At 45.6% G+C, this 12,552-nt stretch overlaps 1 protein-coding gene across 1 annotated transcript in view; it reads right to left on the bottom strand.

Annotated features, from left to right (window-relative positions):
- LOC106568818 (noelin) overlaps window positions 1–8,516 on the bottom strand; it is a 29,408-nt gene extending 20,892 nt beyond the window's left edge. The window contains exon 1 of the mRNA XM_014139509.3: window positions 8,035–8,516. Within this exon, the coding sequence (XP_013994984.1) occupies window positions 8,035–8,100 (66 nt within the window). The 5' untranslated portion in view covers window positions 8,101–8,516. The remainder of the gene's footprint in view (window positions 1–8,034) is intronic.
- Between the last annotated feature and the right edge of the window lie 4,036 nt (window positions 8,517–12,552).

The raw sequence follows: 12,552 nt of genomic DNA, 5'->3' as shown, positions 1-12,552 counted from the left end.
TAGCCGCGCGACATCACATGAATGTCACAACCCAATTGAAGTTTGTTGTTTGAATAAATGCGTCACCAACGGCCTTCTGACGGTGTTACACGCAAACATAACAACATTCATGTTCAGCTGGATTATGGATCTCTCTCTCTCAACCCACCCATGAGTTTCTGTATTATACACGGTTAGGAGGTTATCTACTGGATGAACACCAGAGAGTGAGAGAGAGACCATGAGAGACTGGACGAAAGAAGATCAAGAAGAAAAATCACAAGTGAACTCATACCCCTTTAAGAAATCTACCTCACCATAATTGCCACAACACCAATATGACACACCAGGGCCCATATTTACAAAGCACTCAAGAGTATGAGTGTTGATCCAAGATTACATGGACAGGGATACCTGGCCCTAGGTCAGCACTCATACTCTGAGACGCTTTATGAATACGGGCCCATATTGTAGGCCCAATACCTGTCCACTTCTTTTCTCTCATCACCTTGTGAATATTTTGAATCCTCCCTTTAATTATTTGAATAATTTTACTCAATAAATATTTAAATTACAAAGCAAAGCAAATCTGTCTCGTGTAAACATTGTGAAGACTCAGAGCCCTGAGCAGTGCACTGAGCAGAGCATTACAATACTTGTTTTGTTCTCCACCTATAGGCTTAGCTGTAATACAGTAAGTTATTACATCAAGACCCCAAATATCCTCAGTGCTATATGGGCTACTTCTGTCCTCGCAGTAATGCAATATGCTGATATAAATAAAAGACTCACTCTCCCATTCTCTCTCACCTTCACTCTATTTCCCCTTCCCTTTCCCGCTCTCCCCCTCTGTATCTGTCTCTTTCTTTCTCTGAGTTTCTCTGTCTCTCTCTCCGTCCCCCTTCTCTCTCGACCTTTCTCAGTGAACAGAACACAGCAGTTGTGACTCTGCAGGACAATTTGAGGTATCAGAGGGGGTCAGTTCACCACTGTGCCTGCCCTCTACTGCCCTGCCCTGTCCATCCCAGCTCAATCCAACCCATCCCTTTCCTGCCCTGACCTCTCCTCCCCTGCCCAGCTCTGCTCACCCCAGCCCAGGGCCATCTCAATTCTACCAGTCAGTTAGCATATCAGAACTAAGCACTAATACTCTACACTAACACTCTCTGGGACGATTTCCCCAACAGAAATTAAGCCTAGACCTTCAGCATAGTTTTTAGTCCATGACTAAGCTTAATCTGTGTCCGGGAAACCTTCCCCCTGACCCTCCCCATGGACAGATCAGCTAATAGGGGATAAACCAGTGGACCAGATCGGTCAGTGGTGGACTGCTCAGTCTTGTCACTCCTGGCTGACTATTTCACAGAGAGAGAGACATGTTTATAGGATTAATGTAAAAGGACAATATGGCCATTTCAGATCGTCTACAACTGAGAAAGTACAGTTTAACATATGTACACTGTACAACTCTGTGATGATAACTAACTTTCAGAGTTTCACTTACATTGATTTATGAATAAATCAAATCCAAGTTGTCAATCACAGCATAATGCAATGCAGCTGAAGACACTCCATCTTTCTCTCCATCTTTCTCTCTTTCACAAGAACTGAATTGATTATAGTGTAAACTTTTCATTATAAACACCTCTTTCTCTCTCTCTTCTAGTGGGTGTAGCGGGCTTGAAGCCTTCACAGAGCTGCCACGGGAACAGCTGGCCCTTCTCTGCATAACTGACAACATAAACCAACAACAACAACAAACACTCACTATAGTATTTCTGCTTCAAAAACATGTTCATTAAGAAACACAACAAATACTTCCCACACTAGCTATGCTTCAAACATGAAGGAATTCTGGAATAAATACTGCCCAGATCGTCAATAAGGTCTGACTGCGGCCCAAGACTGGGATAACTCCTGGGATGAACCGCCCAGGGAAGAACCGCTCAGGGAAACCAATCCCCCTCTTTGCCGCCATCAGACCCTTCTCCACATACTAGCTATGCTCTGAATACATGTTAATTAAAAAACTCTGGCATACATACTGCTCTCGGGGTCTGACGTGTATGCTAATATAATGACTAAAGGATGTGGTGGATCATCTGATGTGTTATGGTAGAACATCTGATGTGTTATGGTAGATCATCTGATGTGTTATGGTAGAACATCTGATGTGTTATGGTAGAACATCTGATGTGTTATGGTAGAACATCTGATGTGTTATGGTAGAACATCTGATGTGTTATGGTAGAACATCTGATGTGTTATGGTAGAACATCTGATGTGTTATGGTAGATCATCTGATGTGTTATGGTAGATCATCTGATGTGTTATGGTAGAACATCTGATGTGTTATGGTAGATCATCTGATGTGTTATGGTAGATCATCTGATGTGTTATGGTAGAACATCTGATGTGTTATGGTAGATCATCTGATGTGTTATGGTAGATCATCTGATGTGTTATGGTAGAACATCTGTCAAGATGTGAGGACGGATGTTGGTTATATTGCCTGAAGAATTGACAGCCAGTGTGTGTGTGTGTGTGTGTGTGTGTGGTGTGTGTGTGTGTGTGTGTGTGTGTGTGTGTGCGTGCGTGCGTGTGTCTGTGTGCCTGTCTGTCTGTCTGTGTCTTTGTGTGCCTGTCTGTCTGTGTCTTTGTGTGCCTGTCTGTCTGTGTCTTTGTGTGTGTGTCTTTGTGTGTGTGTGCGTGCGTGCGTGTGTCTGTGTGCCTGTCTGTCTGTCTGTGTCTTTGTGTGCCTGTCTGTCTGTGTCTTTGTGTGTGTGTCTTTGTGTGTGTGTCTTCGTGTGGCTGAGAGAAAGTGAGTGTGTACATGAGTGTGATAGAGAGAGATAAAACGACAGAGAGACAGATAGATGATGTCCATCATTGTGACTTGTTGTTCTGCTCCAGACCACAGCACCTGACACAAATCATCCTCCACGGATTACAGAAGAAATAATCCATTTCATTTCAGTGCATACTGCAGACCATGTCTCTCCAATCTGCTCCTGCAGAGCTATAGTCTTGTTGGTTTTCACTTCAACCCTAATCTAGTCCATCTGATTCTAATAATTAGCCGGTTGATAAGCTGAATCAGGATACAACTGGGGCTGGAGGGAAAATCTACAGGAGGGAAGCTCTCCAGGAAGAGGGTTAGAGAGTCCTGCTGTAGACTAAGGACAGTGAAATAACACAGATGAATATGTACACTGGCTACCTCAGTGACATCTGCTAAATACTTTTACGGTCCTCTCTAAAATAAAACAATAGCCTGCAGAGGCAATGCTTTCAGAAAGACATCTGTATCTTGTATCTGTCCAGGCTGTAGGGGTAAAAGTGAAGTGGGGTGACATAAATCATCACCTCTAGAGCAAGTTATGTTGAAACAGAATCTTTCCAATAAAGGTGAGTCTGGCTTTGTTCTCTGTTCTCTTTCTCTTTTGCACTCTCTCTCTCTCTCCCTCTCTCCCTCTCGCTCTCTCTCTCCCTCTCCCTCTCAATCTCCAACCCATATTTCTCTGTCTTTGTCCCCAATCTCTCTCACTCCAACTCTTTCCAAAACACCCACTTTCCCTCTACCTCGGCATCCTTGAGTGTGATGTGTGTGGTGTTTGATGTTGTAAGGTCTCTGTTGTCGGTTAAGCTATAAATAGTGCTCCACGGTGAGTATTATAGTGGTTCTGATAATGCTGGAGGCAGGTGGGGGTTACGCTGTGGCCACGGTGAGTATTATAGTGGTTCTGATAATGCTGGAGGCAGGTGGGGGTTAGGCTGTGGCCACGGTGAGTATTATAGTGGTTCTGATAATGCTGGAGGCAGGTGGGGGTTAGGCTGTGGCCACGGTGAGTATTATAGTGGTTCTGATAATGCTGGAGGCCGGTGGGGGTTAGGCTGTGGCCACGGTGAGTATTATAGTGGTTCTGATAATGCTGGAGGCCAGTGGGGGTTAGGCTGTGGCCACGGTGAGTATTATAGGGGTTCTGATAATGCTGGAGGCCGGTGGGGGTTGAGGCTGTGGCCACGGTGAGTATTATAGTGGTTCTGATAATGCTGGAGGCCGGTGGGGGTTAGGCTGTGGCCACGGTGAGTATTATAGTGGTTCTGATAATGCTGGAGGCCGGTGGGGGTTAGGCTGTGGCCACGGTGAGTATTATAGGGGTTCTGATAATGCTGGAGGCCGGTGGGGGTTAGGCTGTGGCCACGGTGAGTATTATAGTGGTTCTGATAATGCTGGAGGCAGGTGGGGGTTAGGCTGTGGCCACGGTGAGTATTATAGTGGTTCTGATAATGCTGGAGGCCGGTGGGGGTTAGGCTGTGGCCACGGTGAGTATTATAGTGGTTCTGATAATGCTGGAGGCCGGTGGGGGTTAGGCTGTGGCCACGGTGAGTATTATAGTGGTTCTGATAATGCTGGAGGCCGGTGGGGGTTAGGCTGTGGCCACGGTGAGTATTATAGTGGTTCTGATAATGCTGGAGGCAGGTGGGGGTTAGGCTGTGGCCACGGTGAGTATTATAGTGGTTCTGATAATGCTGGAGGCAGGTGGGGGTTAGGCTGTGGCCACGGTGAGTATTATAGTGGTTCTGATAATGCTGGAGGCAGGTGGGGGTTAGGCTGTGGCCACGGTGAGTATTATAGTGGTTCTGATAACGCTGGAGGCAGGTGGGGGTTAGGCTGTGGCCACGGTGAGTATTATAGTGGTTCTGATAATGCTGGAGGCCGGTGGGGTTAGGCTGTGGCCACGGTGAGTATTATAGTGGTTCTGATAATGCTGGAGGCCGGTGGGGGTTGAGGCTGTGGCCACGGTGAGTATTATAGTGGTTCTGATAATGCTGGAGGCAGGTGGGGGTTGAGGCTGTGGCCACGGTGAGTATTATAGTGGTTCTGATAATGCTGGAGGCAGGTGGGGGTTAGGCTGTGGCCACGGTGAGTATTATAGTGGTTCTGATAATGCTGGAGGCAGGTGGGGGTTAGGCTGTGGCCACGGTGAGTATTATAGTGGTTCTGATAATGCTGGAGGCAGGTGGGGGTTAGCCTGTGGCCACGGTGAGTATTATAGTGGTTCTGATAATGCTGGAGGCCGGTGGGGGTTAGGCTGTGGCCACGGTGAGTATTATAGTGGTTCTGATAATGCTGGAGGCCGGTGGGGGTTAGGCTGTGGCCACGGTGAGTATTATAGGGGTTCTGATAATGCTGGAGGCCGGTGGGGGTTGAGGCTGTGGCCACAGTGAGTATTATAGTAGTTCTGATAATGCTGAAGGCCGGTGGGGGTTAGGCTGTGGTCACGGTGAGTATTATAGGGGTTCTGATAATGCTGGAGGCCGGTGGGGGTTAGGCTGTGGCCACGGTGAGTATTATAGTGGTTCTGATAATGCTGGAGGCAGGTGGGGGTTAGGCTGTGGCCACGGTGAGTATTATAGTGGTTCTGATAATGCTGGAGGCCGGTGGGGGTTAGGCTGTGGCCACGGTGAGTATTATAGTGGTTCTGATAATGCTGGAGGCCGGTGGGGGTTAGGCTGTGGCCACGGTGAGTATTATAGTGGTTCTGATAATGCTGGAGGCCGGTGGGGGTTAGGCTGTGGCCACGGTGAGTATTATAGTGGTTCTGATAATGCTGGAGGCAGGTGGGGGTTAGGCTGTGGCCACGGTGAGTATTATAGTGGTTCTGATAATGCTGGAGGCCGGTGGGGGTTAGGCTGTGGCCACGGTGAGTATTATAGTGGTTCTGATAATGCTGGAGGCCGGTGGGGGTTGAGGCTGTGGCCACGGTGAGTATTATAGTGGTTCTGATAATGCTGGAGGCAGGTGGGGGTTAGGCTGTGGCCACGGTGAGTATTATAGTGGTTCTGATAATGCTGGAGGCAGGTGGGGGTTAGGCTGTGGCCACAGTGAGTATTATAGTGGTTCTGATAATGCTGGAGGTCGGTGGGGGTATTATAGTGATTCTGATAATGCTGGAGGCCGGTGGGGGTTGCGGCTGTGGCCACGGTGAGAATTATAGTGGTTCTGATAATGCTGGAGGCCGATGGGGGTATTATAGTGATTCTGATAATGCTGGAGGCCGGTGGGGGTTGAGGCTGTGGCCACGGTGAGTATTATAGTGTTTCTGATAATGATGGAGGCCAGTGGGGGTTGAGGCTGTGGCCACGGTGAGTATTATAGTGTTTCTGATAATGCTGGAGGCCAGTGGGGGTTGAGGCTGTGGCCACGGTGAGTATTATAGTGGTTCTGATAATGATGGAGGCCAGTGGGGGTTGAGGCTGTGGCCACGGTGAGTATTATAGTGGTTCTGATAATGCTGGAGGTCGGTGGGGGTTAGGCTGTGGCCAGATATTGACTGACCTTGTTACAAATGACATCCATCCAAAATGCTCACGAACAGTCACACACTCAAACACACGCATGCAATCATATAAACACACGAAAGCACACGCATGCATGTACACACACACCAAGGCCATCCAGGGCCACAAACTACAGTGTCAACACAGCCCCTTACAGACACCACAACATGCAGCACCCAAACTGTATAATGCAGGATGAAGTCCAACCTCGTATGCCTTTTCCTCTTCAATCAAGGAGATCAGAAGGGCAACATGTACAACAGAGTCAGCATTACTGAGAGCTCAGCGCAGTGTTTGTGTCACAGTGTTATAGGGAGACTCCAGTGATGTGTTGGTCATGGTGAAAGATGCATGGGAGAGATGAGGGCAGCAGAGTGTCTATGTGTTTTGTGGGGTCAGCTATTTCTCTCTGAGGCTGTGTGATGTAGAAAACACACACACACACCTCACTTGGCATTGACGTCAGTCCAACAACGTCCTCTGAGTGAGATTTGACAGAGCTGTCCATTAACATTACTCCAATCTGAAATGAAGTAAATGTTGAGCCCTGGGGTTGAATTTGGATTAAAAGGGTTTAAAAGAAATAGATAGAATATTGTGTGGTTGATGATTGTACATTGAGAAATAGATTTCCGCATAATGGACATGTTGACCGAATGATTATGTTGAACTAACGCCAATTTGGTTTGGTAGCCTGAAGTTAGCTTGTTTATGCACAGGGGGACAGGACAGTGTACGTCTGTGGGAATGAACAGATACACCTGTAGTTTAGTGAGACAGAAAATAATGTAAAAAATATCTGAGCAACCCTTTACGTAAACATTTGTGCTACACTTTTGGGAATGAACTTTGAACTGTAGGGTTAACTGTGCACACCATCGTCTCACAGATTGACAAATGCTGTGCTGGTGATTAAGACATTTGACAATAGAACAGCACTTGACTATATTCTTCAATTACATGATCAACCATTATGGCCTTGGATACTTCTTAGGTGATTGGATTGATATGTTGGGGTGGATAATCGTTTATGCCAGACCAATAACATTTTATTTTGTTGGTTAGAACAAAGACCTCCTTTCTCGTCTCCATAGTCAAGTTCTCAAGCTCCTCAGTCACTTCTCCTTCGGTCTTATTCAAAGCACCATGCTGTGTGCTGTGCTACTTGAAATGCAATGATATTGACTGCTTGTTATTCGAAACAAACGACACATGCAGAATAGCGATACATATATCAGACACATCACACTGATTCGATTTTAGAATGAAAAACAATAACCATGCTGACATAACCCTAACCCTCACACAGATGATTTGGTTGGATGGGTTGATTTGTCATTCACTCATTACATTTGCTTATAATTTATAAGTGTGTGATATATTTGTATATTTACACATTTGTGTGCATGTAGGATTTTGTCCATCTATCCCTGCGCATTACACAGCGCCCGGTTAGAGTTAGGCAATGTGACATTCATTGGGCGCTGCTGGCGCTATCAGCCCCGGTGTAGCACAATGTATCCACATCTTCGCCATGTAATCCCACCCGTTAATCTCTTCAAGCGCGGAAACTGGCTAATTCACTTTAGGTCTGTCTAGGCTACCGAGCAGGCACCGGGTACTAATATTTTATCGGATCTCGAGCCAAGTAAGCGCTCACCACAGCGTAGCTTTAATACAGCGGGGAAAATGGCGTGTGTTTAAACCTACTTGAGTGAGTTCTGTGCCCATCAACACGAGGACGATAAGACTCAGGATCTTGCTCGAGGGCTGCATCTCTTTCCTCCGGGTGTGTGGAACCAACGCTCTCACATGCAGATCAGTCCCTTTGCGTCACCCGCACGGAAGTCCTCTCCTCTCAGCTCCCTCGTAGCGCTGCGGTCGCTCGCTCGCTCGCTCTTATCCCTCAGCAACCAAATAGTAGAAAGCGAGAAATCGGTATTACGGAATCAGAGTCTCTTGGCATATTTATTTCATCTCGGCTCCTCCGTCTTGGTGTTTCTGTTCTTTCTTCTTTTCTTTCTTCCACTCTAATTGCCACAAAGGGTTCTGATAAACATTTGCGAAGGGAAACGTTGGTTTAAAATACGGGAAGCAGCACTGGTTACTCAGATATTGCCAAAACTTTGCCTCCCTGCCTGGAGTCGCCGAATAAGCGATGGGTGTAAAATGAGAGCGCGCGGAGCTGTCCACCGTGCTGAAACAGGAAGTGATGTGGCAGAGCGTGGGAAATTCAAGCAGGACAATATAGAGATAGCAATAATATTGAATGATTTTTATGATTGAAAAAACATGACCCTTTTTCAATTCTAGTATTTATACTGAACAAAAATATAAACGCAACATGTCAAAGTGTTGGTCCCATGTTTCATAAACTGAAATAAAAGATCCAAAAAATGTTCCATACGCACAAAAAGCTTATTTCTCTCAAATGTGGTGCACAAATGTGTTTACATCCCTGTTAGTGAGCATTTCCCCTTTGCCAAGATAATCCATCCACCTGACAGGTGTGGCATATCAAGAAGCTGATTAAACAGCGTGGTCATTACATGGACTATTTACATTGCCCCCCCTTGTTTGTTTTTACACTGATGCTACTGGCTGTTTATTATCTATGCATAGTCACTTTGAAAATTACCTCGACTAACATGTAGACACACTCATTAACTCAGTACTGGTACCCCCTGTATATAGCCTCGTTTTTGTTATGTAATTTTCTTGTTACTTTTTTTACTTTATAAATGTTTTTTACTTTAGTTTATTTAGTAAATATTTTCTTAACTCTATTTCTTGAACTGCATTGTTGGTTAAGGGCTTGTAAGTAAGCATTTCACGGTAAGGTCTACACACCTATTGCATTCGGCACATGTGACAAATAACATTTGATTTGAGATGCACATTGTACTGGGGACAATAAAAGGCCATTCTAAAGTTTTGTTACACAACACAATACCACAGATATCTCAAGTTTTAGCATGCTGACTGAAGGAATGTCCAACAGAGCTGTTGCTAGAGCACTGAATTTTCATTTCTCTACCATAAGCCAATGTAGTTTTAGAGACTTTGGCAGTAGGTCCGACCAGCCTCACAACCACAGACTGCATGTAACCACGCCAGCCCAGGACCTCCACATCCGGTTTAGTGTGAGACCAGCCTCACAACCACAGACTGCATGTAACCACGCTAGCCCAGAACCTCCACATCCGGTTTAGTGTGAGACCAGCCTCACAACCACAGACTGCATGTAACCACGCCAGCCCAGGACCTCCACATCCGGTTTAGTGTGAAACCAGCCTCACAACCACAGACTGCATGTAACCACGCCAGCCCAGGACCTCCACATCCGGTTTAGTGTGAGACCAGCCTCACAACCACAGACTGCATGTAACCACGCCAGCCCAGAACCTCCACATCCGGTTTAGTGTGAGACCAGCCACACAACCACAGACTGCATGTAACCACGCCAGCCCAGAACCTCCATATCCGGTTTAGTGTGAGACCAGCCTCACAACCACAGACTGCATGTAACCACGCCAGCCCAGAACCTCCACATCCGGTTTAGTGTGAGACCAGCCACACAACCACAGACTGCATGTAACCACGCCAGCCCAGAACCTCCACATCCGGTTTAGTGAGACCAGCCACACAACCACAGACTGCATGTAACCACACCAGCCCAGAACCTCCACATCCGGTTTAGTGTGAGACCAGCCACACAACCACAGACTGCATGTAACCACGCCAGCCCAGGACCTCCACATCCGGTTTAGTGTGAGACCAGCCACACAGACAGCTGATGAAACTATGTGTTTGCACAGCTGAAGAATTTCTGCACAAACTGTCAGAAACCATCTCAGGAAAGCTCATCTGTGTGTTCTTAGTCCTCACCACGGTCTTGACCTGACTACTGTTCGAAACTTCAGTGGGCAAATGCTCACCTTCAATGGCCACTACCACGCTGGAGAAGTGTGCTCTTCACGGATGAATCCCGGTTTCAACTGTACGGGGCAGATGGCAGACAGCGTGTATGGCGTCATGTGGGTGAGCGGTTTGCTGATGTCAACGTTGTGAACATGGTGTCGGTGGGGTTATGGTATGGGCAGGCATAAGCTACAGACAACAAACACAATTGCATTTTATCGATGGAAATTTAAATGCACAGAGATACCATTGATGAGATCCTGAAGCCCATTGTTTTGCCAGTCATTCGCTGCCATCACCTCATGTTTCAGCATGATAATGCACAATTGTCAAAAAAAATGTTGCAAGGATCTGTCATGCTTCCTGGGAGATAAACATGTCCCAGTTCTTCCATAGCCTGCATACTCACCAGTCATGTCACCTATTGAGCATGTTTGGGATGCTCTCGATCGATGTGTACGACAGCATGTTCCAGTTCCTGTCAAAAATCCAACATCGCACAGCCACGTAGAAAAAGTTTGGTAGACAGAAGGTGCTCTTTGGTAAAAAGGGTACATTGGCCATCAAAAAGAAAGGAGGACCAAGGCACTCTTCATATAATTAATGAAAATACTTTATTTGTATGGCATGTTCAATGGAAACAAAGTTTAAAAACTCTGATGCGTTTTGGCTGCATGGCCTTTGTCAGGGAGGAACATCGCACAGCCATTGAAGGAGTGGTACAACATTCCACAGGCCGCAATCAACAGCCTGGTCAACTCTATGCAACGGAGATGTGTCGTGCTGCATGAGGCAAATGGTGGTCACACCAGATACTGACTGGTTTTCTGATCCACGCACCTACCTTTTTTTTAAAGGTATCTGTCACCAACAGATGCATATATCTGCATTCCCAGTCATGTGAAATCCATATTAGAGCCTAATTTGTTTATTTCAATTGCCTGATTTCCTTATATGAACTGTAACTCAGTAATGAAATTGGGGCATGTTGGGTTAAAATTTTTGTTTAGTGTAATTTATTTGTTGGTCACAGCCCTGTTAAAATACATCTGGCCTGTTTGTGTTCTAGACTAGAGAGCATATTTAGTCCATTGAGAGTATGTTCTTTGATTTGACTCAAATTCCACATTTATTGTATTTATTTGACATTCACATACACCTCTGTTCATTGACGATAAAATAATACATGATATATGATGATAGTCAATAAGGCTGGAATGGTGTAATGGTTTCCAAATGGAGAAATTGATCAGCCACTAATGGCAGTAATAGTGGCTTCATCCTGTGTGGTATATACCTAAGCAATAAGGCCTGAGGAGGTGTGATATATGGCCTGGACACAGCCGTGGTATATTAGGAATATATTGCAAACCCCCAAGGTGCCTTATTGCTATTATAAACTGGTTACCAACATAATTAGAGCAGAAAATTAAGTGTTTTGTCATACCCATAGTATATGGTCTAATATACCACGGCTGTCAGCTAATCAGCATTCAGGGCTCGAACTACCCAGTTTATAATTAGCTACAACTACAGCCTGTTCTTGATATGCTTTACCCCACAGCACAATCCAGGGATATCTACGTTTATGAAGTTGACAGCAACCTTAGTTGGGTTTGAAAGTGTACATTTTTCATTTGAGTGTCCTCCTCTCCCTGCCCACATGTGCTATACAGTGATATACAGTGATATACAGTGCTACACAGTGCTGTACAGTGATATACAGTGATATACAGTGCTATAAAGTGATATACAGTGCTACACAGTGCTACACAGTGATACACAGTGATACACAGTGATATACAGTGCTACACAGTGCTACACAGTGATATACAGTGCTACACAGTGCTACACAGTGCCATACAGTGATATACAGTGATATACAGTGCTATGCAGTGCTATGCAGTGCTATGCAGTGATACGCAGTGCTACGCAGTGCTACACAGTGCTATACAGTGATATACAGTGCTACACAGTGCTATACAGTGCTATACAGTGCTATACAGTGATATACAGTGCTACACAGTGCTATACAGTGCTACACAGTGCTATACAGTGCATTACAGTGCTATACAGTGCTACACAGTGATATACAGTGCTATACAGTGATATCATGTACAGTGATATTCAGTGCTTTACAGTGATATACAGTGATATACAGTGCTATACAGTCATATTGTCACGTCCTGACCAGTTTAGGGGTTATTTGATATTGTAGTTTGGTCAGGACGTGGCAGGGGGTGTTTGATTTATGTGGTTCAGGGTGTGTTTTGTGTATGTGTTTAGGTAGAAGGGTATTTGATTTAT

Source organism: Salmo salar, chromosome 01 (genome assembly GCF_965601325.2).
Source record: "Salmo salar chromosome 01, fSalSal1, whole genome shotgun sequence".
Taxonomy (NCBI): domain Eukaryota; kingdom Metazoa; phylum Chordata; class Actinopteri; order Salmoniformes; family Salmonidae; genus Salmo; species Salmo salar.
Note: the sequence above shows the minus strand (reverse complement) of the source record. Positions and strands in the feature narration are given on the sequence as shown.